The sequence below is a fragment of the Rhinolophus sinicus genome, chromosome 16 (assembly GCF_057876585.1).
Source record: "Rhinolophus sinicus isolate RSI-liver-muscle chromosome 16, RSI-T2T, whole genome shotgun sequence".
In the NCBI taxonomy this organism is placed as follows: domain Eukaryota; kingdom Metazoa; phylum Chordata; class Mammalia; order Chiroptera; family Rhinolophidae; genus Rhinolophus; species Rhinolophus sinicus.
Window position 1 is genome coordinate 10,886,901 of NC_142516.1, and position 27,549 is coordinate 10,914,449.

At 35.5% G+C, this 27,549-nt stretch overlaps 1 protein-coding gene and 1 non-coding gene across 6 annotated transcripts in view; both read left to right on the forward strand.

The window, feature by feature from the left end:
- The window catches only part of RC3H2 (ring finger and CCCH-type domains 2), a 42,036-nt gene extending 15,306 nt beyond the window's left edge, over nt 1–26,730 (forward strand). Inside the window, exons 5-21 of one of the 5 annotated variants that reach the window (XM_019728503.3) lie at nt 2,334–2,509; nt 5,745–5,945; nt 6,429–6,561; nt 6,680–6,798; nt 8,470–8,582; nt 11,209–11,517; nt 14,899–15,113; nt 15,824–16,257; nt 16,849–17,028; nt 18,634–18,780; nt 19,110–19,323; nt 19,564–19,648; nt 19,922–20,003; nt 20,085–20,219; nt 20,474–20,581; nt 20,677–20,806; nt 21,437–21,601. In XM_019728503.3, coding sequence (XP_019584062.3) covers nt 2,334–2,509; nt 5,745–5,945; nt 6,429–6,561; nt 6,680–6,798; nt 8,470–8,582; nt 11,209–11,517; nt 14,899–15,113; nt 15,824–16,257; nt 16,849–17,028; nt 18,634–18,780; nt 19,110–19,323; nt 19,564–19,648; nt 19,922–20,003; nt 20,085–20,219; nt 20,474–20,581; nt 20,677–20,806; nt 21,437–21,465 — 2,810 coding nt within the window. In that variant the 3' untranslated portion in view covers nt 21,466–21,601. Of the gene's footprint in view, nt 1–2,333; nt 2,510–5,744; nt 5,946–6,428; nt 6,562–6,679; nt 6,799–8,469; nt 8,583–11,208; nt 11,518–14,898; nt 15,114–15,823; nt 16,258–16,848; nt 17,029–18,633; nt 18,781–19,109; nt 19,324–19,563; nt 19,649–19,921; nt 20,004–20,084; nt 20,220–20,473; nt 20,582–20,676; nt 20,826–21,436 lie in introns of all 5 variants that reach the window. The other 4 variants (XM_019728500.3, XM_019728502.3, XM_074330965.2 and 1 more) reach the window with 4 other exon arrangements.
- Nucleotides 6,231–6,341, forward strand: LOC141571432 (small nucleolar RNA SNORD90). Its single transcript, XR_012496175.1, has one exon. It is a non-coding gene; the product is annotated as a small nucleolar RNA SNORD90 (small nucleolar RNA).
- Nucleotides 26,731–27,549: the final 819 nt, after the last annotated feature.

The following is a 27,549-nucleotide window of genomic DNA, read 5'->3' on the forward strand; positions in this document are numbered from 1 at the left end:
CAACATTGTGAATTTTATACTTACGAAATGATTCATTTCATGTTACATGAATTTTATCTTAATTTTAAAAAAGTCCTCAGTTCTAGTTACATTTTGAGACTAACTTGTTAACCTTGGTCTAGTCACTTAATTTTTCTGGGCCTCCGTGCCTCACTTGTTAAAAAAGGGGGTTGATTTTTAATCTGGATTCTAGATGATCTCTGAGCTCTAAAGTTCCATTGTTTCAATTAAGAACCAATATATTTTTAACTTTTAATTTTGAAATAATTTCAAATTTACCGAATAGTTGCAAGAATAATGCAGAGAACTCCTGTATGTATACTCTTTATACACATAATAATTTGCTATATTAGTTATATTACTCGCTCTTTTTTGAGCCATTGGAGAGTAGAGTGCCTATTTCATGCCCCTTTACCCATTAATACTTAAGTATGTTTCATAAAAACAAAGATAGTGTCTTAGATAGCAACAATTCATTCATCAAATTCAGAAAATTTAACAATACTATTAGGTTGGTACAAAAGTAACTGCGGTTTAAAAGGTTAAAAATAATTGCAAAAACCACAATTACTTTTGCACAAACCTAATATAATCTATAGTTTATATTTCAGTTTTGTAAATTATTCCAAAAATGTCTTTTATGACATTCATTTTCTTCTATTTATTTTTTTTCCATTTATTTCCTTGGGAGAAAAATATATGCCATAAATGACATTTTTGTTGTGGTCCAAGATCACTTATTGTATTTATTTGTCATGTCTCTTTAAAAAGTATTCTTTAATCTGGAACCATTCCTCAGCCTTTCTTTGTCTAATGTTGGTAATACAGGCCAGTTGTTTTATAGACTGTTCCTTAATTTGGTTTGTCTGATGTTTCCTCATGATTAGATTCAGATTATACTATACATCCCTGGCTGGAGAACAACATAAATAAATACCTTCATTAGTTACTGCATCCAGAGGCTATTATCATTTTCAAATTATATACAAAATAGTTCTGACAGGCAAAGTAACAGTTTCATGCATTAACAGAATTACCATTTATCATAACATAAGTCTACTATGTGTCCTTTACATGTTACATAATTGTCGGATGCTTTGTGTGTTTTATAAATGAGTACTTTTTTCACTTTAACATTATCATTATCTAGTTGATTATAAAGTATCTACAGAAGATATATTTAAGTTCTGTTGACTTGTGTTCTGATTGGTTGTTTAGTAGGAAGTACCGTGTTTCCCCAAAAATAAGACCGGGTCTTACATTAATTTTTCTTCAAAAGACGCATTAGGGCTTATGTTCAGGGGATGTCATGCTGAAAAATCGTGCTAGAGCTTATTTTCCGGTTAGGTCTTATTTTCGGGGAAACACGGTATGTTTCCTTTTGTTTGATTACAGTAGTCCCCCCCTTATCTGTGGTTTTTCTTTTTGTAGTTTCAGTTACCTATAGTCTAAAAATATTAAATGAAAAATTCCAGAAATAAATAATTCATAAATTTTAAATTGCACACCATTCTGAGTAGCACGATGAAATCTTGCACCATTATGAATCATTCCTTTGTCCCACATATCCACACTGTATAGGTTCTGCCCATTAGTCACGTAGTAGTCATCTTGATTTTTAGATGGACGGTTGAAGTGTTGCACTGTGTTCAAGTAACCCTTATAGTAGACTAACGCTGAGTCACAGTGCCGGTGTCGTTCACCTCACCTCATCTCATGTAGGCATTGGATCATCTCATATCCTCACAAGAAGGGTGACTACAGTACAATAAGATACTTTGAGAGACCACATTCACGTAACTTTTAATACAATATATTGTTATAATTGTTCTATTTTTAGTTATTGTTAATTTTACTGTGCCTAATTTATAAATTAAACTATCATAGGTATGTACGTACAGCAGGTCCTCAAATAACGTTTTGTTCAACGTCATTTGGTTATAACTTTATTGAGACGCCAACTTTGTTGAGAACCTAACTGTTGTTTATACCAATTAGCCCATGGTAAAATTGGTTTCATTATACATTGTTTCGCTTCAAGTTGCAGAACCGATTGATGGGGTTACATGAGAACTCAACTGGGTAGGAAAAAAACCATATACAGGGTTCAGTACTATCTAGTTTCTGGGGGTCTTGGAATGTATTCCTCACAGATAAGGGCTGACTAATATACTTTTTAAGTAAATTGTATTTGTGTATGTGTGATGTCCTCTTTTTGTGTAATTAAATACAGACTGGATAACGAACTGCTGTAAACTAATACCCAAAGAAGTCTGTGACAGACATGATCTTCAGGGTTTTCTTTATCGTGAACTCATGTTCCTTACTTTTAGCTATGCAAGAAGAGGCCTTGAAGCTGGTGTTGCTGGCATTAGAAGATGGTTCTGCTCTCTCAAGGAAAGTTCTGGTACTTTTTGTTGTGCAAAGACTAGAACCAAGATTTCCTCAGGCATCAAAAACAAGTATTGGTCATGTTGTGCAACTACTGTATCGAGCTTCTTGTTTTAAGGTATGTAGTAAGCAACCGTATAAACATTACATGCCTGTCGGGGACACAGAGGCTTTCTAGATGGGGTGTTACCCAATCTAGAGGCCCCACAAATGTAGAATGCTTACAAGAGTTGAAGGGAAACTTTTTTCCCTTCAGGACTGATTGCATCTGTGACATTACCTATTGGGAATAAGAACACATATGAAGGTGTCAATAACACAAAACACAGCATAAGGAAATCATTTGGTAAATTTGAGTCTTGGGATAATAAAAGTGGACTAAAGAAGCCCAGTTTATTTTTATTTACCATCTTAAAAGGGAGTCAGGAACTATACTGAAAACTTCATAAGAGTAGGTACATGTTTTAATTTCCCCATTATTCTTATCCCATTCTCTGTGTGATTAGATTAAAGCTTTTAATCTGAAGATTGATTACCGTATATATTGTCTTAGGGACACCAAGAGACTAAGAGGTTGAGGCGATTGTCCGACCACTCTGCATTTAGGTGGTGTTTTATTTTTTGTTTTGTTTTGTGCTGGAGAGGGCAGGGAAGAACCCCAAAATACTTATAAATGTAGTTTCACCATCTAATAGGCTTTGGATGGTGACAGGTACTGAAAGAAGTGGAAAATAGGCTGAATCCTTGAAGTTTCTGCATGTTATAAGAGTACAGGTTGCTGGCTGGGTCTTGAGAAAGGCTCAAGGACTTGAAAGTAGAAAAGACCCATTGACTTCTATGAAAGTTGGACGTCTAAGTTTGAAACCAAAGCTGGGTTATTTTGCTGATTTTGTAGCCCCAAGAGTGAAAACAGTACAGACAGAAAAAGGTGGTTTTTTTTTTTGGCAGACTGCTTAGTTTGAGGTAACAGGTAATTTGTTATGGAAATATGTACAGATGAGTTCACTTAGCTCCACTAATGAGGCTTGGCCACTACATATCTGCCTGATAGTTATAGGGCTTGATTTTGTGTCCTCAGGGCAACAATTGAAATGAATCTCTGGTTCCTCAAATATGTTTTTGGTTAAGCAGCCAAGTTACAGAACTCATTTGTCATCCTGAAGTGACTGGCTAGGTTCGCACATTGTGTATTACTGATTAAATGCTTTTTTTCCTCATAGGTATCATACTGATTTGTGGTTTATGATTGTCATACCTCTGTAACTACTCTTCATATCTGACATTTGAGTAGCATTTATTTTGATTTTATGCCCTCATTTCATCCTCACTGCCCTGTAGTTTAAAGTGTTAAAGCAGTGTTCAGATAAGTAAAAGAATACCGTGCTGACTTAATTGCCAAAAGACCTGTCTCTCAGGTGGCATTTACTGTAGTAAACTCAGTGTTGTCAAAGTTTTTTCGTTGACTTTATAGGCTTAGAGACCTGAATTTTGTTGGTGCATGCAGTAGAGTCTGTCCTCAGGAACAGCAGCACCCTACCCAAGGTCACATGCACATTACCAGTTTTCTTAATTTGTAACGAGGAGTGTAACTCTTATATGACTTGAATTCTTGTGTTGTAGATACTTTTCTATAAAAGAGTATCAAACCTTTGCTTGCTTAGCATGGAATCAGAACAAGGGAAGTTAATGATTCTGATGTTCAGTGCAGTGGTTCTCAACTGACCGTCACATGATAATCACCTGTGGAGTTTAAAAGGGCAGTCCTGTCTCCCATCTCCAGATATTCTTATTTGGTGTGTCTCCTGTAGGACTTGAGAGCATTCATATGTACTTTAAATTGTGTGGTCTTCAAAGCCAAGGGTTCTGACCTGCTGTTACAGTTTTCAAAACTTCATGGGTGATTTTGATGCATGTTAATAGAATTTTAATAGGACCAGGCTGTCTTGGCCACCTATGTCCACCTGTTCTACTCAGACGGATAGATGCTTTGCTGCCCAGGAGGCACTCTGTACCACATACATGGTGGTTGGATGAGTGCTACCATCCTGTGGTTCTTTGGGTTTCTTTTTCTACTGTGTAGGTTAATAATTCCTCCTTTTGTTTCCTCAGTGTTTCTTTAAGTAGGTTATGGTAGAATATAGATTTTTGTGACTTGTAAGTTATGCTCTGCTCTTTCTTAAATTGTACCTAAGGTCATGTTGATTAGAATTTTAGGTGTCCCAAACTTTTCTATAATGTATTTATATATTCCCAAAGAGAATTTTGAACTGATACTATTAAGTTAACTCTCAGATTTCCCCATCTTCATGTCCTTGGGAGCATATTGCTATTGTCTCGTGCCAACAGCAGCAATAGAGACAACCAGTGAGATGGTCTGAGATATTTTCATTGTGCCAATGAGGAAATCATGATTTTAAAATAGTTTGAATGATTTGTCCCATCTAAGTTTCAGAGCCTGGAATAATCCTAGGTATTCTGAATCCCAGCTAAGTTTCAGATTTCACTCTGGCCATTATCAATCAAGTCTTAGTGATTTAGGAGTATGTATCATCTATTGTGGAAATTATTTAGCCATGTACCTACGTGTTTAAATAATTAGATAATTTCACTGGGGCATGAGAAACTGTAACTTTTGAATTTATTGCATCACTTAAGTGCAGCATAGATTAAAGGTGATTTGATACCCTAATGACCATTTTTGTGGGGGTACAACATTTCTTAGTTATCATGTGGTGGTGTTAATATATGCCTACCCATTGGCTATGCTGCTCATGACACCCTCGGTGGCTTCCCATTCGTTCAGGATAACATCCAAATTTCCAATCATAGTATACAAGGCCCCCTATGTTTCTTTTCCGGCCTACATGTTAGCCTTTAATTCTGTGTGGTCTGCTCTTTCATGTTTTTACTTTACCACTTGCTGCTCTTTTTAGAATTCTGTTCTTCACCCTTTGCCTAGGGAACTCCTGTTTATTCTTCAAGACTCAGTTCACGTAGCCTTCAACTGGGGAATGCCTTATACCTGTTCTCTCCCCCACCAGTCAGATTTAATTCCCTTTACTTTATATTGCATCGAGTACTTACATTTTACAAGTCTCTTCCCTACCAGCTGCTGAGCTCATTGGAGGAAGGCAGGACTATGTAGTGGGTTATATAAGTTCTGCTTTTTTCCAAAAAGAATTTTTGGTAAGGACATTGTCTTCTTTATACCTTCTTTGTGTGGTATCTGATATGTAGTAGGTGTCCCACACGCCACCCCCCCCCAAAAAAAAAAAAAAAAAGAATTGGTTTGGGGAGGAGAGAGAGCAGGCCAATTCTGATGAGTTTTTCTTTCCTCCTTTCTATTTTTTCAGGTTACCAAAAGGGATGAAGACTCTTCTCTGATGCAGCTAAAGGAGGAATTTCGGAGTTATGAGGCATTACGCAGAGAACATGATGCCCAAATTGTTCATATTGCTATGGAAGCAGGACTCCGTATTTCACCTGAGCAGTGGTCCTCACTTCTATATGGTGACTTGGCACATAAGTCACACATGCAGTCTATTATTGATAAGGTTTGTGAAATTAGAGATGCTGATTTATATCATTGCTTTTACAGTGCAGAGTACTAGAATCTGCTGAAGGAACTAAAGAGACAAGCAGTTGGAGATTCCTGTTTTTAAATATTCAAATCTTATAAATTATCTTAATCTTTTTTTCTTGTATTATTTTTTTAACTTTCAAAATAAACTAAGGGAGACAACAGAGACGCAAATACAGGATATTAGCATAAAAGTAGCCTGGCTTACCAAGTCTATCGTTTATCTACATTTTGACTCCAGAAAGCTAATAAAGCTTATAAATAAGTTTTCTGAGTGTCTAATGATGAATTTCATAGGGCAGATTCTGAGGTGAAAATTTAATTCATCATTGATTCTCCTATTATGAAATCTGAAGACACTTGAAAACCTGTTTAATATGTTGACTAAATGAAAGCATTTGAATATAGATGTGTCATAAGAACCAGAGTAAAAATCATTCTGTCTTCTGTTTGTTAGCTGCAGTCTCCAGAATCATTTGCAAAGAGTGTCCAGGAATTGACAATTGTTTTGCAACGAACAGGAGACCCAGCTAACTTAAATAGACTGAGGCCTCATTTAGAGCTTCTTGCAAACATAGACCCCAATCCAGGTATGTGGGAAAATACCCAGTTGCTTATACTTTTTCTACTTTGTGGTAAATAACACAAGAATTTCTTCTAATAGATTCTCTCTTCCATCCATCCTGTCCCCTTGTTGGCTGATTTTAGATGCTGTTTCACCAACTTGGGAGCAGCTAGAAAATGCAATGGTAGCTGTTAAAACAGTGGTTCATGGCCTTGTGGACTTCATACAAAATTACAGTAGAAAAGGCCATGAGACACCTCAGGTAAGCACATTTACTGTACTTTTGCTGTTATCTCTAACAGAGGTTTATCCTGAACATCTTAACAAGCTGTTTGGGTAATGGACTCTTTATTTGACTGTATTCTCATACGTTTTTATTGTCTGTTCTTTTGGGAGAAACTCAAGTTGTAGTGTACCTGATAAGTACCATGTTTCCCCGAAAATAAGACCTAGCCAATCAGCTCTAATGCATCTTATATTCAAAAATGAATATAAGACCTGGTATATATCATACATATCATATCATATCATATCATATCATCATATCATATCATATCATATCTCACATATCATAGACCCAGTCTTATAGTAAAATAAGACTGGGTCTTATATTAATTTTTGCTCCAAAAGATATATTAGACCTGATTGTCCGGCTAAGTCTTATTTTGGGAAAACACTGTAAGACCAGGTATATAATATAGTATAATATAGTATAATATAGTATAACATAGTTAATATAATGTATATGATATGTGTAATATCAATAATATAATATATACCAGGTCTTATATTAATTTTTGCTCTAAAAGACGCATTAGAGCTGATTGTCTGGCTAAGTCTTATTTTTGAGGAAACATGGTAATTCATAGCATGACAACAGTTTGGAGAGTATCTTGAATATGAATTCATTGCAGATGTCTTTGACCAAGTATAGATCATCGTTTCCTTCCATGACAAAGAATTATATTGTCATTCTTTTCTTCATTGCTGTCATAAAGTAAATTTCTATTTGTAAGTGTGTGGATTTGAATTTTTAAAATATTTTCAGTGTACTTTAGAAGGAGTTATTTAAGGTATAAATAATTCTAATGAGAACATCCATTTACTAAGTTACTAAGAGCCAGTCCCTATAGTCAATATTTTACATATGTTATTTCTAATTCTCAAGCGACCTGCAACAAAATTGCTTTTCCCAAGTTGAAGTGTAAAGTGGTTAAATAACATATAAAAAGTCATGGTGGCAGTAAGTGACAGAGCTGAGATCATAGCGCTCCAAAGTGATCTTTCCAATCTTCTACATTTATTTTATTAGAAGACATTATAATATTCAAATATTAACTGAAAGATATGTGTCATCTTTATTAAGTTCATAAAAAATAACAATGACATTTTCAATTTTGATGCAAATCATAACAGGTATGATGAGGTTTTTATATTTTGCCGCATTGTTTGTATGAGCTTAAACAATTCCAGGCCTAGGAAGAGAGTTGTACCCTCAAGTTGACAGATAAATTGGTATTCCTTAATTTTTTACTTTGAGGGGAAATTGTATTCTTCGTTTCCTGGGAAAATTTAAGTGAACAAGTTATGGCCTTTAAATGCTTTTTAAAATTGTTTATTTGATTTTGGTATCATAATTTTAAGACAGCAGTGAATTGTTTTTATTTTCATGGGCATTGTGTTGCCTGACAAATAAATAGATAAAGCATTTGAACCAATTACAGGTAATCCTCAGAAAGAATGTCTAACATGCCAACTCAGGGTTATGCTACATAACTCTTAACAGGTAACGATGGAATGGTAATTGTTTCAGCACAAGAATTACTTATCTAATGTGAAAAAGAATTAAAGATGGAATCATGAAATTCTGAAGTCCCAAGAATGAATAACAACTGGAATCTCCATTTTCCACATCTTGATTTTCTTTCTGTAGCCCCAGCCAAACAGCAAATATAAGACGAGCATGTGCCGAGATCTGCGACAGCAAGGAGGGTGTCCACGAGGAACAAACTGTACTTTTGCCCATTCTCAGGAAGAGCTTGAAAAGTAAGTTATGAGAATTCTCTTTCATAGGGGTTTAATTTTGTATCAAAAGTCATGGTGTCATTACAAAAGTGTTTTGTGTCATTACAAAAGTGTTATATACAATCGTAAAGTTTGTGATGAGTTTCAAAAATGCAGTTAGAGTCACAGTGTCTTTGGATTGTAAAATAACCTTTTTTTTTTGAAACCCTACCTTGTTGCTTCTGGGCACAAGATTAACGTAATAAATGACTTAGAACCTTATTCAGAGGTCATATTTTAAACAGCTATTTAGACAATAGCTGGAATACATGTTTCTGCTAAGCACCTGTGTAGTATGAAAATACTCCTAGGTACAATCTTATTTGCTTATGTTCAATTGAAGATAACAGCAAAGTTCCAGGTAAAATGGTAAAGCAGGTGCATTTTCTTTCTGTGGCTTTTGGTCTTTTTAACATTCTTTATGTGTCTTCTTTTCTTTTTTCTCTTCTCCTATGGGTAATTCCTTTTTCATGTCCATTTACCAAAACATAAAAGTAAATGGATATAAGCTACGTTATATATTGTGTATGTTTTTATTGTTTTGTTTTTTAACCAAAACATTCATATTGAGATTTCACCAAAAAATTGATCCCAATCCTTCTACTGAACAGCTGGCCTGTGTATCAACTCTTAATGGACATCTCTCTTTTGTTTTTAGACACCTGAAACTCAATTTGAGCTCATTTTCTCCTCCCATACATCTGCCTCTTCTGCCTTCCATTCTGCTCTCCCCCAGTGTACCTTGGTCCAGTCAGGGTACATGTCATGTAATATGAATCATCTTTGTCAGCTTTCTTTCATTGCTTGTCTTAGTTACCAAGTTCTGTCTATTTAGGTTCCTATATATTTCTCATCTCTTCTGCTTTCCATCCTATGGTTTATCATCTCCATTTCTTGTTCCATAGCTGCCTCCTAACTAGTCTTTTTACAGTTACTGTTGCCTACCCTTAACCCCATTATTCCCAACAAAACAGGGAGAACTTTACCATAAGGCTCGTTACAGATAGTGAGAAACTTAGGTATTTTGTCAGATAAAGGCTATAAGAGTCTGCATCATGTAGTGTGTGCCTACCCTTCTGATGTCATCTCATAAACTAATCTGGAAAATATAATACTAATTTTCTGTATTTTGGTGTAATACTTGTTTAAGACTGGGTTTTAGTTTTTGTATTTCTTTAAAATTGTATATATGCTTTAATTTGGTAACAACAGAGAATGTTTCTCAACTCTTGAATACCTTTTCATTCTACATTCCCAACCAATATTTGTATGGTTTTCTTCATATTTATATAGTGTATTTTATATTCTGATTACACAAAATTTTCAAAAGGATCTCTTTCTACTCCCTCAAAAGACTTCTTTGAAACAAATAACAAGTGTTGGCGAGGATGTGGAAAAAAAGGAACCCTTGTGCACTGTTGGTGGGATTGCAAATTGGTGCAGCCTCTATGAAAAACAGTATGGAAGTTCCTTAAAAAATTCAAAATAGAACCACCTTATGACCCAGCAATTCTACTCCTGTTTATTTATCCAGAGAAATCCAAAACACTAATTCGAAAAAAATGTATGCAGCCCATGTTTACTGCAGTACTATTCACAATAGCCAAGATATGGAAACAACCGAAATGCCCATCAATAGACGATTGGATAAAGAAATTGTGGTATATTTATATACAATGGAGTATTACTCTACCATAACAAAGAATGAAATCTTAACCATTTGCAACATGAATGGACCTAGAAGACAGGCTAAGTGAAAGTGAAATAAGTCAGAGTGAGATAGACAAATACCATATGATCTTACTTATATGTGGAATCTAAAGAACAGAATAAACAAACAAACAAAACAGAAATAGACTCATAGATACAGAGAGCAAACTGATGGTTGCTAGATGGAAGTGGGGTTGGGGGGCTGGGTGAGAAAGGTGAAGAGATTAGGAAGTACAAATCAGTAGTCACCGGGATGTGAAATACAGTACGGAGAATAGAGTCAATAATGTTGAAAAAACTATATGATGTCAGATGTGTACTAGACTTATCAGGGGGATCACTTCATAAATTATGTAAGTGTCTAACCACTGTGCTATACCCTTGAAACTAATATAAAATAATCATGTCAACTATTATTGAAAATAGATATATGTAGTCATGGGATGTAAAGTACAGCATAGGGAATGTAGTCAGTGGTGTTATAATAGCTATGTGCAGTGTCCGATGGGTAGTAGACTTGGTGGAGTTATCATTTTGTGAGGTGTGTAAATGTCTAATCATTGTGTTGTTTTATATACCTGAAACTAATAATAAACAAATCAAAAATTTCTATGACTTCCAAAAAAGGCTTCTTTGAATACATGTATAGTTTGCTTGCTATATTAATTATGTGCCTACATATGCATATGTGTGTTTATGTGAATGGCATACATATTTTCATGTAGTATCTATCACAGCAGAGTTTGATTGATTTAGACTGTATATGATACTTAGCTGAAGAAACTTTTTCAAAGCTTGTTTCCTCCATTTTTAATCTTTTCTCATTGCTGCCCCCCACCCCGCCCCCAGAAAAGATTTAGTGAAATATTTATCGATATGTTGATTATTTTTGAAACAGGTATCGATTAAGGAACAAAAAGATCAATGCAACTGTAAGAACGTTTCCTCTTCTAAATAAAGTTGGTGTAAACAACACTGTCACAACCACAGCCGGAAATGTCATTTCTGTCATAGGAAGTACTGAAACAACGGGGAAAATTGTTCCAAGTACAAACGGAATTTCCAATGCAGAAAACAGTGTTTCCCAGCTAATCCCACGTAACGCTGACAGTACGTTAAGAGCTCTGGAGACTGTGAAGAAAGTGGGGAAGGTTGGCACTAACGGTCAGAATGCTGCTGGCCCTTCTTCAGAGTCTGTAACTGAAAAGTAAGTATTAGGTTAAAATGCTTAATAGGAGTTATTTAGCCTTTTCAGAAATACCCGAGTATTTGTATTTATCCTGAAGAAAAGCAGTTAATAGAATGTTTCATGTAGGAAAAGCACTAAATACCAAAAAATTTGAGTTCTACTCCTGGCCCTGCCATTGAATAGCTCTGTGACCTTGGAAAGGCACTTCAACTGGGTTTTGTTTCCCTCGGCTGTAAACTGAAAAAGCTGGACCAGAGTTGAAGTTTTTCCACCTTATTTCCTTGAATTTTAGGATTGAGTCCATAGAGTTCCCCACAAGGAACTAAATAGAAACCTGAGCAGATGAGATTCTTGAGCCTCCAGCCTGTTTCAATCAGAACAGTTCTACTTTATGCTCTGTAATGATGTGTGAAAGTTAAGAGGAGAATCTTTGGAGCCAAACTCTCTGGGTTCAAATTCTGGCTCACTGTTTCCTAGCTGTTTGATTTTAGGTCAGTTACTTAATGTGTCTTCCTCAGTTTACTCATCCATAAAATAAGTATAATGATCCTACCTATTTCCTATGTTGCTTATGAGGATTAAATGAATCTGCAGTGTTTTTTGAACAACACCTGCCACACAGCACTCGGTAAATACCTGCTAGTATTATTACTGCCTCCATTTTTGTTGTTATTGAGGTTAGCATAAGATGTAATTCTGGCAAAGGGGTTTTGGTGCTTTAAGACAAAGTTTTGAAACCTTCAGTTCTGAAAAGTTACTTGCACCTCTAAAATCTCATGCTTTGGTATTCTTTTGGGGTCTTAAAGTCTGAGTTAAAGCATGTTCAGTTTTTGTCACCCATAAATAGTGTTTCAGTATCTATTATATGCCTTCTAGGAAAAAAGCGTTATGCTAGGCACACAGTAAATTGCTAGTGATTTCATATAAGAAACGATGGGTAGGTAAGCATTTATATTATTTTGTAGATAGCATGTAATAGGGGAGTTTGTTTATTAAAGGAGCCTTACAATCTTCCCTGGGGGAGATTTTAGAAATGATCTATCAGATAACATTGTCTAGTTAGCAAATGTTACTTGAGCATTCATTCTGAGCTCTGTTTTGGCATTCTTGAAAATACATGAGATGTATAAGATTTCTCTGCTTTTAAGAAACCTAGGATGATATAGTTTTGGAGACAGCATTTATGTAAATGAAGCAATACTGGAGCTAGATACAGAAGGCCACATAGTGTATAATTCCATGTATGTGAATATCCGACATAGGCAAATCCATAGACAGAAGTAAATTGGTGATTGCCACGGGCTAGGACTGGGGGGAGAAGGCTCTGGGGAGTGAATCCTAATAAGTACAGATTTTCTCGGAGATGATGAATTGTGTTTCAAAATTAGATAGTGGTGATGATTGCACAACCTTGTGAATAGACCAAAAATCACTGAAATGTACACCTTAAGAAGGTAAATTATATCTCATTTTTTAAACATGACAGACCAGAGGAAAAAGCTTTTAAAAATAAATAAATCTAAATAAAGAAATCATTTATTTATTCATTCAAGAATTACAGATATATGTGCTTAACATCAGGCCAGCTGGTGTAGCTAATAACAAACTAGATATACTCCCTGCCTCTAAAGGTTTTCTGGTGTCATTTGGGAGACAGATAAAAACAGCCACCATAACTATATTCTGAAAGTACTGTAATGGAGTGTGTTCCAAGTGTTACTGGAACATAAAAAAAGGAACTAATTCTACAGGGAGTTACTGTGGAAGGATTCGCAGAGGTAAGGTGATGACACCTGAGCTAGTCCCAAAAGTATGGATAGTTAGGAAGAAAGGGTCTCAGCAGTAGAGGTCACGGCCCAGGCAAAAGCATGTAGGTATGAGAGGGACTGCTGCGAAGGAGAGCCTAGGATCCTGAAAGTCATCTAGGATATAACTGTAGTGATCTAGCTGTCTGATTAGAGTGTGACTGAAAGCTTTTTCCTTGTCTGAATTTTTGGGATAGCCTGCATGATTTCATGAGGCTATGAACCTTGTCGTGGATTTTGATGCCTTTTTCCTGATAAGTCTAAGAATTTGTCATCTCGAACTGCTTATTCATGTTTATAGTAGTATATAACATTTTGACATGGAAGACCAGATAATCTATGTAAAACACATAGCATGCTGCCTAGAATTTGCTCAATAATTGCTCAGTGTTACTGTTATAAGGAAATCCTAATCATTTTCTTTGTTGCCTTCATTTATCTTCGAAGAATAAGCACAGCCCCAAAATATCTTTCAACTCTAAGCCAATACATTTCTACCCAATATTATTACTACCCACAGTTCCTTAGTTATTTTCTACATTTTAATACACAACTACATATAGAAGTAAACACCTGCTATGCTGAACAGCAGCCCATTCTCCTTGTTTATACTCCAGCTTTAAAAAACCTCTCTAATTTAGTTGGATGCAACTGATTTCGTGCATCATTAACAAGATCATTTTCTTGAGTCACCATATATCTAAGGTCTGCCAAAATTTGACTTTTTAAAAGCCATGATGAGATCCTGTGGAGCTGATTGCTTGGTGACTCAGCAAAGAAAGTCCTTTGTGTTAAAAAAAATAATAATAAAGTAAAAATTTGTGTATTTTGCGTTAATTTAATGAGTAATCATTTCACTGGCATTTTGTTCATCCAACGGATATTTACTGAGTACCTACTAGGTGGCAGGAACTACTCATTTGTCCAACAAATATTTACTGAGTGCTTCCTGCGTGCCAGGAACTGTTCTAGGACCTGGGGACATGCAGTTAACAAAATGGACAAAATGGCCTTTCCTCAAGGTGTTTACATTTCAGCTAATCTAACTCTTTAATAGACCATACCTTCCTTTACATGTCTGTCTGCTTTGTCCCAAAGAATTCTACTGGTAGACTACCAGGGGTGCCAAAAAAATGTATACACATGACTTGTATTCATCTTTTGTTATCAGTATATATTGAGTATTACAATTTTATTACAGTATTTTGCTTTCTTAAAATGCATATGCATTTTTTTGGCTGTATATAGTTTCTGTTGAGAACTTATTGAACAGGAATTTTTTAAAATTTCCAGTAGGAAAAATCTTTGTCAAAAAACAAGTAAAAAGGAACTGATGGGTCACATTAGTGTCTGGAAAGTGTTTGTATTTCTTTTTTGCCCTCGCCAGACTATGAGATCTGTCACTATGATGCTGTGAATTAGCAGTGTTAGGTGGCAATGAAATTCATTGCTTTATTTGTCACTATGGAAATACCTAAAGTGTCTTTCTATTAGTGGTTTCACTGTATAATTTTATGAAAAATTCCTACTGAGGAAGACTTAACAGACTTAAACAGTGATTTATCATTTTTCCTTTGTTAAATTTTCTCTCCAGTAAAATTGGTTCTCCACCCAAGACTCCTGTAAGTAATGTAGTGGCTACCTCAGCTGGGCCTTCGAATGTTGGAACAGAGCTGAATTCTGTGCCTCCAAAATCCAGCCCATTTATAACTAGAGTACCAGTATATCCTCAGCATTCTGAAAACATTCAGTATTTTCAAGATCCAAGGACTCAGATACCCTTTGAAGTCCCACAGTACCCACAGACAGGTAAGTAATTTTAGACAATTCTAAGAAAAAAAACTGTAATATAACATTTGTTGCCCTTAGATAAGTAAGTGAATCATTTATACCTGTCTAGAGTATTTACATTAAAAAAGCAATCCTTTGGACTATATATATGACCCCTAAGTTTTCTTCTTGTCCTAAGAATCTGTGATTTTACATACAAACTATGTATGTAAAACTATTTTACAATAGTTTTAAAGTTCTCATTCTTAATTAATCAAATATGAGGTCCATGGATGAACTTCAGGGAGTTCTGTCAATCCCCTGAAATGATATGCAAAATGTTTGATTTATATACTTAGGTATAATTTTGGAAAGACAATGCACAATTGATACAGATTTGGAAAGAGGTCTTTACCCTCTGCTCCCAACTAGGTTAAGAATCAGTGATGTAACTATAATTACTTAATCCAAAATCTGGGACAAGAGATGCCCAGAAGGAAGTTTACCAGCCATCTGTTAATAACTCTGTCATGAGTTTTTAGGGAGCAATTCAACAAAGTATTGAATGTTAATGATTTTCATATAGTGGTGTCTTGAAAGAAAGAAAGTAGTTTCTTTCAAAAGCAGGGAGTAACTAAAATCAAATCTTATTTTATTTTCCCACATTAAAGACTGCTTTAGAGTAAACCATTATAAAATGTTGGATTTTACTAAGATTACATTAAATATTCCTCTTTCCAATTTTCAAGGATACTACCCACCACCTCCAACGGTACCAGCTGGTGTGGCTCCCTGTGTTCCTCGCTTTGTGAGGTCCAATAATGTTCCAGAGTCCTCCCTCCCACCGGCTTCCATGCCATATGCCGATCATTACAGTACATTTTCCCCTCGAGATCGAATGAGTTCTTCTCCTTACCAACCTCCTCCTCCGCAGCCATATGGACCAGTTCCTCCAGTACCTTCTGGAATGTATGCTCCTGTGTATGACAGCAGGCGCATCTGGCGTCCACCCATGTACCAACGAGATGACATTATTAGAAGCAATTCTTTACCTCCAATGGATGTGATGCACTCGTCTGTCTATCAGACGTCTTTGCGAGAAAGATATAACTCCTTAGATGGGTATTATTCAGTGGCTTGTCAGCAACCAAGTGAACCAAGGACAACTGTGCCTTTACCAAGGGTAAGTGATGATGGAAGTATGAATGCTGCTACAGTGTTGTGGTTAAGAGGCCAGTGTCTGGTGTACGACCACCCAGGTGTAATTTCCTGGCTCCTCCACTTCCTAACTGTGTGACTTACGGAAGTTACTTGACTTCTCTATGTCAGTTTTTTCATCTGCTTGATGGAAGTAGTAGTGGTACCTACCTCATAAGGCTGTTGTGAGGATTATATCAGAAAAAACAAAGCTCTTAGAACTGGACCTGATACATATTAATGCTCAGTAAATGTTGTTTGGATAGGAAACTAATGAGAAGTTAAAAAGAAATCTGCAAAATACAAGTACAGGGCCTATTTTCACTATTCCCAAATACATACAGATGAGTTTCCTAAACCCCAAAGTGAGTGCTCAGATTTTAATAATCACTTGACTAAATATTAACCCTTTTATTTAAGTGTGTGGAGAATAGACTAGGGTGACTTCCCTATTGTGGTTTTTTTTTTTTTTGGTCCCAAAAATACAATAAATTGTTTACCTTATTTCCTCAGAGCATAGTTAAATTTCTTTACCACTCCCTAGATGATTAAGATTGTTTCTTTTATCCCCCCTTAGGAACCTTGTGGTCATTTGAAGACCAGTTGCGAGGAGCAGATAAGAAGAAAGCCAGAGCAGTGGGCACAGTACCACACTCAGAAAGCACCTCTTGTCTCTTCAACTCTTCCTGTGGCAACACAGTCACCAACACCACCTTCTCCTCTATTCAGTGTAGACTTCCGCACTGATGTAAGAAAGGTTGTCATCACTTGCTATTGCAGGCATAGGTCAAACCACTGACTTCAGAGCACTCATTCCAACCATCGTTAGGAATTTGGGCTATTTTGCAGTGGTTTGGTGTGCAGTTGAGTTTAGTTCAGTAAACGTCAAGTGTGTAATTAGTCAAGTGGCTGGCCATTGCGAGACTCTGAAGACCGTTAAGTCACAGTCCTTTTTCCACCAAGAATTTAAAATCTTTTCAGCAGTGTAGTTCTCATTATTTTTATGGTTTTGATGAATAAGATTTATACCGACCATTTATTGAGCACTTCCTTGTGCCAGTCACTGTACTAAGCATTTCCGTAATGTTATTTAATTCTCACAAAAACCTTAGGGGGCAGGTGTTACCCATATTTTGCAGGTTAGGAATCCTACTCAGAGAAGTTAAGTAATTTGCCCAAGTGATAAATTCAGCCTGTAGGCTGCTGGGATGTGAATCCTGGTCTATCTGAGATGTTTCTTCCCTGTATTATTCATTGTGTTTTACATTTCTGTTAATTACCATTCTTGTCATTACAAAGACAAGTTTTTGTATTAGGACACTTTCACTGTGGTCTCAGTATTGTTATATTTAGAGCACACCAGGAATCTTTTTTTTTTTAGTACCTCTGGTTTATTACCCATTCCTATAGGTTCTAATGTAAAAAATATTTTCAATCTTTTCATTATGTAAAGTGTTAAACATGTACAAAAGTAGAGAGACTAGTATAATAAGCCCCATGTACCCATCATCTAGACAACAAAGTGATAGATTTGCCACTTACTTATTAGACAAATGTATTTACATTTTTATACTATGCATTAGGAAATAAGTATTTCCCTGAGACTCAGATCTGCTTTTAGTAATATGACTTGGGATAAGTAATTTAACCTTTTTGGCCTTGAGTTTCCTTATCTATATAATTAGTAAACTAGATTTAATGATTATTACAACATTAGTATTCTGGTTCTATAGTCTTCCTTACAGTCCCTTTAAAATTTATCCACTTCCCCTTCTGGTTCCAGAGCCACCTTTGAATTCTTTTTGTTCTTTATTTAATACTGCATGGTTTGTTAGCTGTGTTCCCTTATTTACACATATTGTTCTTCTTTTCTCAAAATTATAAACTACTTTAGAACATGGACTGTGATACGTGTGTGTGCGTGTGTATGTGTGTGGTGTGTGTGTGTGGTTGTGTGTGTGTATGTGTGTTTGTGTGTGAGTGTGTGTGCACACGTACACATGCATGTGTGTTTTAGGTTTTTTTATGTTTATTTTCCGGAGCACCTCATGCCATGTGAGAGGCATGCTATAAATTATTTGTTGATTGGTTTGGATAGTATCAGTCAGGGTTAAGTGCCTTACAAGCACATAAAGAACAAAGTAAAAAGAGAAAGCATTCTATTTTCTCTTAATAAATAATATAAATACCCATAGTGTAAATACTATTTGTTACCTATGCCAGTTTTTTATGTTAGTCACTGGAGGTTTAATTGTTTACTATGAAGTCCTATGTATTCTATAATAGTTACTTTATATTACAAGTTTTTAAATTTTAAGTTTCTTACTAATTGGCTATGTTTTTTTTTTTTTATATATATCAGTTCTCTGAGAGTGTGAGTGGTACAAAATTTGAAGAAGATCATCTTTCCCATTATTCTCCCTGGTCTTGTGGCACCATTGGCTCCTGTATAAATGCCATTGATTCAGAGCCCAGAGATGTGATCGCTAATTCAAATGCTGTGTTAATGGTATGATTTGGGCCAGGGGGGTGGATATCATGCATGTTGACTTAGGTTTTAGAATGACTGAATGCTTTCATCTTCATATTGTTGCTCTGTAATCATCTGTAAGCAATAGAGTTATATTTAGGTAAGTTTGAAATAAATTGTATTTAATGTTTAAATTATTTGAGCATCGTTCAGTGGTTTAAAATAGATGTGGGATTATCATTGAGATCTACAGCTAGTGTTAAATTTATCAGAAAACCTAATTATATGTCTTTTGAAAGCATGTGCTTGTATTACTAGCTGAACTAATTGCCATCAGTCCTTTTACTGATTTTCTTTGGTTTATGCAGGACCTGGACAGTGGAGATGTTAAGAGAAGAGTACATTTATTTGAAACTCAGAGAAGGACAAAAGAAGAAGACCCAATAATTCCTTTTAGCGATGGACCTATCATCTCAAAATGGGGTGCAATTTCCAGATCTTCCCGTACAGGTTACCATACCACGGATCCTGTCCAGGCCACTGCTTCCCAAGGAAGTGCGACTAAGCCCATCAGTGTATCAGGTAATCCATTTAACTAATACCTCACCTGATGTGTTCTACACTGTGCTTTTTAATTTTCACTTTGTGAGGTATGGAATGTTTTCTCCATTTAACCACCATAGTAAACTCAGAATTAAATGGTTTAGCCAGGAGAACACGGCTAGTTGGATAAAATACGGATCTTTTTTGGAAAGTATCCATTCACATCCCTATACTGATTTTTCACTTTTCTTATCATTGTTTCTTTCTACATTTCTACAGATTATGTCCCTTATGTCAATGCTGTTGATTCAAGGTGGAGTTCATATGGTAACGAGGCCACATCATCAGCACACTATATTGAACGGTAATGTTACTTAATTCTTTAGTATTCTCTATTCTGGAGACTTGTCTGTGTCCTCAGAGTGCAAAGTCTACCTGCACTTATTCATAAAATGTGCTTTGCTAGTTTTAGCTATGTAACAAAATCTGAAAAAAAATTTACTTTTACATTTGGAATGATGACTGGAATTTTTCAGAATTGATCTGTTACATAAAACATATATAATATGTAGTCATTATTGCTGTAGTTGCTTCACTTATTTCACTTTTATTAAAATAAACATGTTTCTTTTTAAAGGGACAGATTCATTGTTACTGATTTATCTGGTCATAGAAAGCATTCCAGTACTGGAGACCTTTTAAGCATTGAACTTCAGCAGGTAGGCTCTGTGTCACGCAGCTTTGAACTTTTAAAATATAGAATGGTGATTAGTAGCTAACTACTTTTTTTTCCCCTGTAGGCTAAGAGTAACTCATTGCTTCTTCAGAGGGAAGCCAATGCTCTGGCCATGCAACAGAAGTGGAATTCCCTGGATGAAGGCCGTCACCTTACCTTGAATCTTCTAAGCAAGGAAATTGAATTGAGAAATGGAGAGGTAAAGAAACAACCTCTCAACTTCATGCTTAACGTATTTGTTATTTGCTTTTGCTGTGCGTTGCTTTGTGTCATAACTTAGTGCATTTTAGTGTGCTTTTTTTCTGATGGATGATTGCTTTTAAAACAGTAGCAATAAAATTGTCCCAGATTTCTTAAATAATTCTTTAGATCAATCATTGGGATTCCCACTTTAATTTAGAAGGCAAGCCCCAGTTTCCACAGGTATAAAATCAGTATTTTTTTAAATTACAGAGTGATTATGCAGAAGAGGCTACCGATACTAAGCCTGATAGGGATATTGAGTTAGAACTTTCGGCACTTGATACTGATGAACCTGACGGACAGAGTGAACAAATTGAAGTAAGTACCACAATCAGATATGTAGGAGGCTTTATTCCATTGGAAACTAAAGTAAAATACTTTCACACTGAGGGATTAATGTTTTCTTTTCTTAGGAAATCCTGGACATACAGCTTGGTATCAGTTCTCAAAATGATCAGTTGCTGAATGGAACAGCAGTGGAAAATGGGCATCCAGTTCAACAGCACCAAAAGGAGCCATTGGAGCAGAAGAGACACAGTTTAGGTGAAGACCATGTGATTCTGTGAGTGTTAGACAGAAAATTCATAACCAGTGGGCATAGGGCATGAATATTTAATGAGAAGTAGATGCAGTGTTAAATTCATTTTTGGCTTTTTTTTTTTATCCTATGATGGGAAGACCTTATGTAATAGGACAATGATTTGGTCAGTCTGGATTTTTTGGAGAGAAGAGGTAAATTTGAACTAACGAAGTGGTTCATTTTCATAGCCTGAAACTTAGTTTTTCTTGGGACAAAAATTAGTCTTTGTGCTCCCATATCATGTTATACTTCCTCAATCTGATAGCCAAACTTGACAGACTACGAAATGGAGAATTAAAACCTAGGTGAAGGGTTTCCCTTTTTAAACATCATGTTAAGACTTTCTTGGCTTTAATATTGCCATTTTGTACAATTACTGCCAGAAATATGACCTAATCTTGAACTTGATAGTTTGTTGGCTGGAAATTAATATTTTAATTTTTGGAAAATGGGACTTTTTTTAGTGACCTCTGATACTTTTTAGTGTTAAAAACATGCCTTTGCTAGAGGTTCTTAAAATTTGGTACAACCTTTTAATGTATGTTTTAAGTTTTCACTTAAAGCTAATTTGTTTTCAATGTCATTTATTATAGGGAGGAGCAAAAAACAATTCTGCCGGTAACTTCTTGCTTTAGCCAGCCACTCCCAGTGTCCATTAGCAATGCAAGTTGCCTGCCCATCACCACATCTGTCAGCGCTGGCAACCTCATTCTGAAAACTCATGTTATGTCTGAAGATAAAAATGACTTTTTAAAACCTGTTGCAAATGGGAAGATGGTTAACAGCTGAAAGGAGGTTCATCTTTTCAAATTTGTGACCACACCATGGAAGCATTTACACTAGCTTTTTATATATATAATATATATTATATAATGTATATTTTTTTTAAAAAAAAGATATTACCGGGGGCATCCATTTCCTGTGGACTCTTTGATACTTCAAGCCCTCTTGCATTAGCATTATGAAAAAAAAGAAAATTTACTTTACTAGGGTAACACGTTCACTTTCCAGAAGTGATTGGAATTTGGACATTTAACTTAAGCTTCAAGCAGCTTTTTATGAGTTTGTAGCAATCCGGTGCAGTAACTGAGCCATTTCCTATTTTAAATGGCTTCTATAGAAAATTAACAACTCAGTTATTAAACTAGCAGGATCCTACAATGATACATCTAGTGAAAGTAGACTTAATTAACTTATTTATTTCTATTTTATGTTTCACTAAGAGAAATTTCCATCTCATTCCAGCTGCTTTATTTATCTTTTTCATGGGACTTTGCATGTTTTTTTGTTCGTTTGTTTTTGTTTTTTCGTTTTTCTTTGAAGAATGGAGTTAGATGTTCTTACCATAGAATTTTGCAGGGTTATATACTAGCTTTCTTTACTGCATTATATGTAGGAGTGTGGTGCAGTGCTTTTATCTGTAGCATTTTAATTTTTTTAATTTTCCATTTTTCAAGAATAGTTTCTGCTTTGTTAATATTTATACACAGGCTACTTGTTGAAGTAAGTAATTAAATATATAACCAAGTGCCTAAGTCTTTCAGCTGATGTACTAGATATTAAATTCTCCTAAGTTATGCAGAATCGTTTTTACAATTTTGATAAATTATGCACTAATGTAATGGCAGTTTTTTAAAATGCAGATTTAAGCCTGTACATTATTGAATCTGATGACTTGGCAAAAGAATCAGGTGCTTTCAGCTTTCTTGAGAAAACCCTGTATAGCGTTTGCACTGACTAACAAGATGGTATTGCTGGGTTTTTAATTTAAACTAATTATTTTGGATGTTCATTGCATATCTTGGTTAAATATTGTTTATTGTTAACTTCATGTTGGGGTTTAATTTTCCCTTTTTTCTGACCATTAGGTTGATAAGACTATGAACCATGTAATAATAGAACATTGGCTATCCTTTATTCATACGTAAAAACATGAATAATTTCTGCCCTGCTAAAATGTGACTGAAAAGTATTTTGACTCGGCATCTGAAAGTATGCAGTATATTCAGCCAGCCATGCCCCAGATTTGTTGGAGGTATTTTAGTGAAACCTCAACATCAGTCAACATTTGAAAACAAAAGCTGGGCATTCCTTCCTAGTGATCTTACCAATAGCTTGTCTCTGTTTTTCTCCCGTTTCTTGAAGATTAGTTGACTTTTATTGTTATTTTTTTAATTAACTTCTGTGAAGTTGTTTACTCTGAAAATTGTACTGGAATATTTTAAGCCAAGCTGATCTTTCACCAGGTGTACTGTATGTAAGGGCTTTTCCTGCTAGCAAGATTTAGCTTAAACAGGATCATGTTATTGGTCGTCTGAGCTATTTAGTTGTTTTACAAAACCACAGCATTGTATCAGATAAGATTTTGATAAAAAGTTTTGTGCACATTTCCAGGGGCGGGAGGGTTGACAATTCCCTGAAATTTCTTGATCAGAATGAGTAAATACTGGTGTTTGATACCTGTCTTAATGAATACGCTCATAAGGTGACTGATACGTTGTAAATATACCTGAGAAACAAAGGGGTAGTTTTGATATTCTGGTGTCAGTATGGAAGATCTTACACATTTATTTAATACTGAAATGTATGAAGATGTTTGTTTGTAACATAACAGCACAGTAGCCTTGACTTAGTTTCCTTCGGTTAGTACTGTACCTGTTTACCATGGCCAGTTCTCCCTATCCCTACAAAGACATTTTATTTATTTCACTCTGTAACCTGAAATGAATAGGAACAAGAGTTTTTAAACCATGTTACATTAACTTATTTCTGACATTATAAATTAGCCTAGAATTATTACAGGAACATGATTGTTACATAATTTATATCAGAACCTTTCTATAAATACGCGCTTACTACATTTGAAATGCTTCCAATGTACTTTATTTGCTGTTTGTATTTCCAAAAAGGATATGCAAACCATAATGTCTATTTCATGGATATTTAAATAGTGAGATCTTCCATGTTGAAGGTAATGTATTTTTTTTTAAGATTTAAAAATTGCTATTTTGTTACAAAATAGAGACCTATTAACAGTTTGAGAGCTCCTTATGTGCCCTCAGGGAAAGAACCCTCTGTGCAACAGAACTACGCAAACATCTTCAGCACGTTCTGAGGGTGAATATATACTACATAAATTGATCTTGTGTATTTAACCTTATCTTTTTCATTTTAAAATTGAGATTTTGAAACTTAGTTGTGCTCTGCTGGAGGGGGTTGGGATAAACTGCTTAGGTGTTTGCCTACTTGTCCAGTGAAATTACATTTGCATCAGTGTATGTATATACCTGCCAACCTTATTGGTATGTCTCAGAACATTTATATTAAAATAATGCTTGTCTTGCAGCAGGTGATCCCATAAAACAATAACTCCCTGTTCTTAAAACTTACTCTCTTTCTCACTAACAACATAGGAATTGTTTCTCTGTTGGGATTATTCTGTATTGCATTCTTTATGTAGTAGCCATCTTCTGTTTCTCATGGTGGGGTTAATGTGAAGTAAAGACATTGGTTCTCTGCCACTTTAGAAGAGAGAGCATTTTATCTGATTCTTCTTCAAAATGGTACCTACTAATGTCATAGAGGAAAAAAAATCACAAATTAGACCTAGGATGTGACTTTTTACAATTGGGGACATTCCCTGTCATTTGACCTTTTTACCAACATGTAATATACATATATGTTTGAAAAGTGATAGGAGAGGAAATTTGTAATGTTGGTAACTAAACTGCATATGTTGCAGATGCTCTGATTAGGAGAAAGTAGTCTGAGGGCTGGAAAGTGGGAAGTGGTGTTTTTGTTTGTTTGTTTGATTTGTTGTTGGTATTGTTTGTTTTTCCACTTTTGGTGTTTTTGTTTTTCAATTTCTAACTCCCATTCTGAAGTCCATGTGCCTCATTCAGATACTGTGAATGTAGCATCAGTAGTTCTCTTTTGTGGACTCATTTCATTTTATAAATTCTGGGAAAGTTACGTATATATTTCATTTAGTTGGTACCTGAACAAAGCAGGTTCCCTTGCCTTTGCTCCCATGACTTAAACATTTATACCACCTGATAAACCAGTGTCATGCATGAAAGTTGTGCATTGTAATTTTCCAGAGAAGGTACTTCATTGGCCCAGTGGCACTGATTTTTTTCCTGGTAGCTATTTACTCTCACAAGAGAATAGTAAAAGAAACCTCCTATACTAGGACTGAAATTTTCCATTTGTATGGATCTAGTCACTTTCACTCAAATTTCAAGTTAATGCTAAGTATATAAAGCACATCCGAATTTTATATGCTGCCTTGAGAAAATTACAGGATGCACAGCAGTTTGCAGGAATTTACAATGAGATCATTTAAACATTTGAAAACATTGTTTTAAAAACCATCTAGCTTGCTTTTGCATTTTAGATGTTAAAGCCCATGGGTGTCTTGTTAATGGTGGAATTTGTGATGATCAGATTCAGCATGTGATTTCAACTTTGAATCTGAATATTTCTTCCCTAGCTTCTTTGAGTCATTTTCTGAGAAGACTGTCACCAGTATTGGTAACTAACCATTAAAGGGGAAAGTTGCATTGCAACTATGTACTAGTTAACTGGAAGAACTTTTCTTGTGTTTTAGTGAATGAAGAGTGTTGATGGGATCACTTACTGTAACTCCTTCTACATAAGTACCCCTTCTGCAAGCAGAACAAAAATGAACATGCTCAAGGAGTATCCCATTTTCTGGATAAATTGAATAAATTTGCTAGTTACTCCTTTATACTAGCGGTTTCTTTGTATACCTTTGCTGGCAAGGGAATACAAGGGGTCAAGGCCACTGATCAGAACACCCCACATTTGAGTGGAGTCTTATTTTTACTCCAAGAGCAAGTTATTCCCCCAAGCCCCAAATTGGCAGTTTTTTTCTTTTTTTAAATAAAAATTTAAAAATATCCTCTAACCAGTGGAACACAGACTCTGGCTGCACCTAGTACTGCCAAAAGCCAAGGTCATTTGCATATATTCCATCAATCTGTCAAGAATTAGGCCTCACTTTATAACCCAAGGCATGGAAGTGCATGCATTCTCTTAGCTGGGCAAACAATTATACTGTAGTTGTGATACAACACATGTGGCTTTTATTTGTACTGCACATATCCACTGTACAGCCACTTGGGAGAATCGTGGTTAGCTTGCAGCAACTGCTGTCTGCATTTATACTGTTTATTGCATATTCTTTTCCCTGGAAGTGAAAGAAATGTTTTTCTTGTTGCATTGATTACATTTTATAAATTTGCTTAGCTGGAAAGTTTGGGAAAAGAGGCCTGTTTGTCAATTGTACAACCGATTGTGAAGCTCTAGTGTGAATATTTTTACGTCTGTATTAGACATTTTCTTTGCAAATCTATTGTTCGATTGAAATGTAAATGAAATTAAAGATGGTGTACACCCATCATGTAAAAAGCAGGCACCATCTCTAAGATGGATTTAATGCTCATTTTTAAGGCATATACTCAGCTTCTATTTAAAACTATAATTTAAAATAATTCTGTACAATGAAATGGGGAATATATATGGGAATAAATTCTATTCCATTTATTTCAATTTGAATTTCCAAATTGTAATGTTTCCCTTTGTGCTATAGGAATAGGATTAAATGGGGGAAGGCTAGGACTTATAAGGCCTGTATATGGGGGGAGGGCAGAGATGGAACAATGAGGGTTGTGATGATAGTGAATAGCGAAGAGTAAATTCTGTGTGTTTTTGCTGTAGCACTGAAGTGAAGAGATATTAGCTTTGGCTGTTCACAGAATAGAGCATCATGATTTTCAGTGTTTGAGAGAAATTGATGGAAAAAGTTTGCAGTACTTGACATGTATTTGCATGCACAAAATAAAATTATTTGTCCACCTTAAAAGTTGTTTTAGTGTTAATATTAAGTTTGTGGCGCATTTTAGTTATCTTGATTTCCTTGGTATATTTTTTGGCTTAACTAAGCTACCAGATACTCTTTAAGCTTAGATTTAAATAATCACCTGCCTCACGTATACTTCATTGGGAAGGATCTGAAAGAAATGAATAGACCAGAGAGGTTGGACTATTTCTTAATTCAATCAGTCACTGTAGTCATTCAATATGAATAAATTGAAAGAGTAGTTTCTATATGGGAGATAAGGACAAAGGTAATACTAGCCGTTCAGTGTTGAACACACAGTATTTCTCCTAGTGGAAAACAGGACAAATACACAAATAACTAATACAAAGCAATGTATGAAGTGTGAAGACAGTTCTGTGGACTCAGAATATGAACAGAAAATGGCTTGAGTGGACCTATACACCATTTTCACTGGGCCATGAGTAGTTTTACTGATTCACTCAGTTGAGTGAGTATTTTAAGCCCCGATCTGTGCTGGTCATTAAAGTTAAAAATTAATGAAACATGAGCCCTTTCTCTAGAAGCTCATGGTGTAGAAAAGGGAAAGACAAATCTGAATAACCAACTCAGTGAGCTGTGTTCCAATGTATGTTGTATGGAAACTCCAAAATGGAAATTATGGGGCGGATGAGGGGGGTACATCCTGAGTCCTGTTCTACCTTCACAACAACCCACAATCTTAACAGCCCTTCACTGGAGATATTCTGATCCCTATTTTGTATTTGAGATGTTAACTTGCCCAAGACCTCGTAGCTAGAAAGTAGTGGAATCAAAATTCTGGTTCAAGTCTGCCTTTGTTCT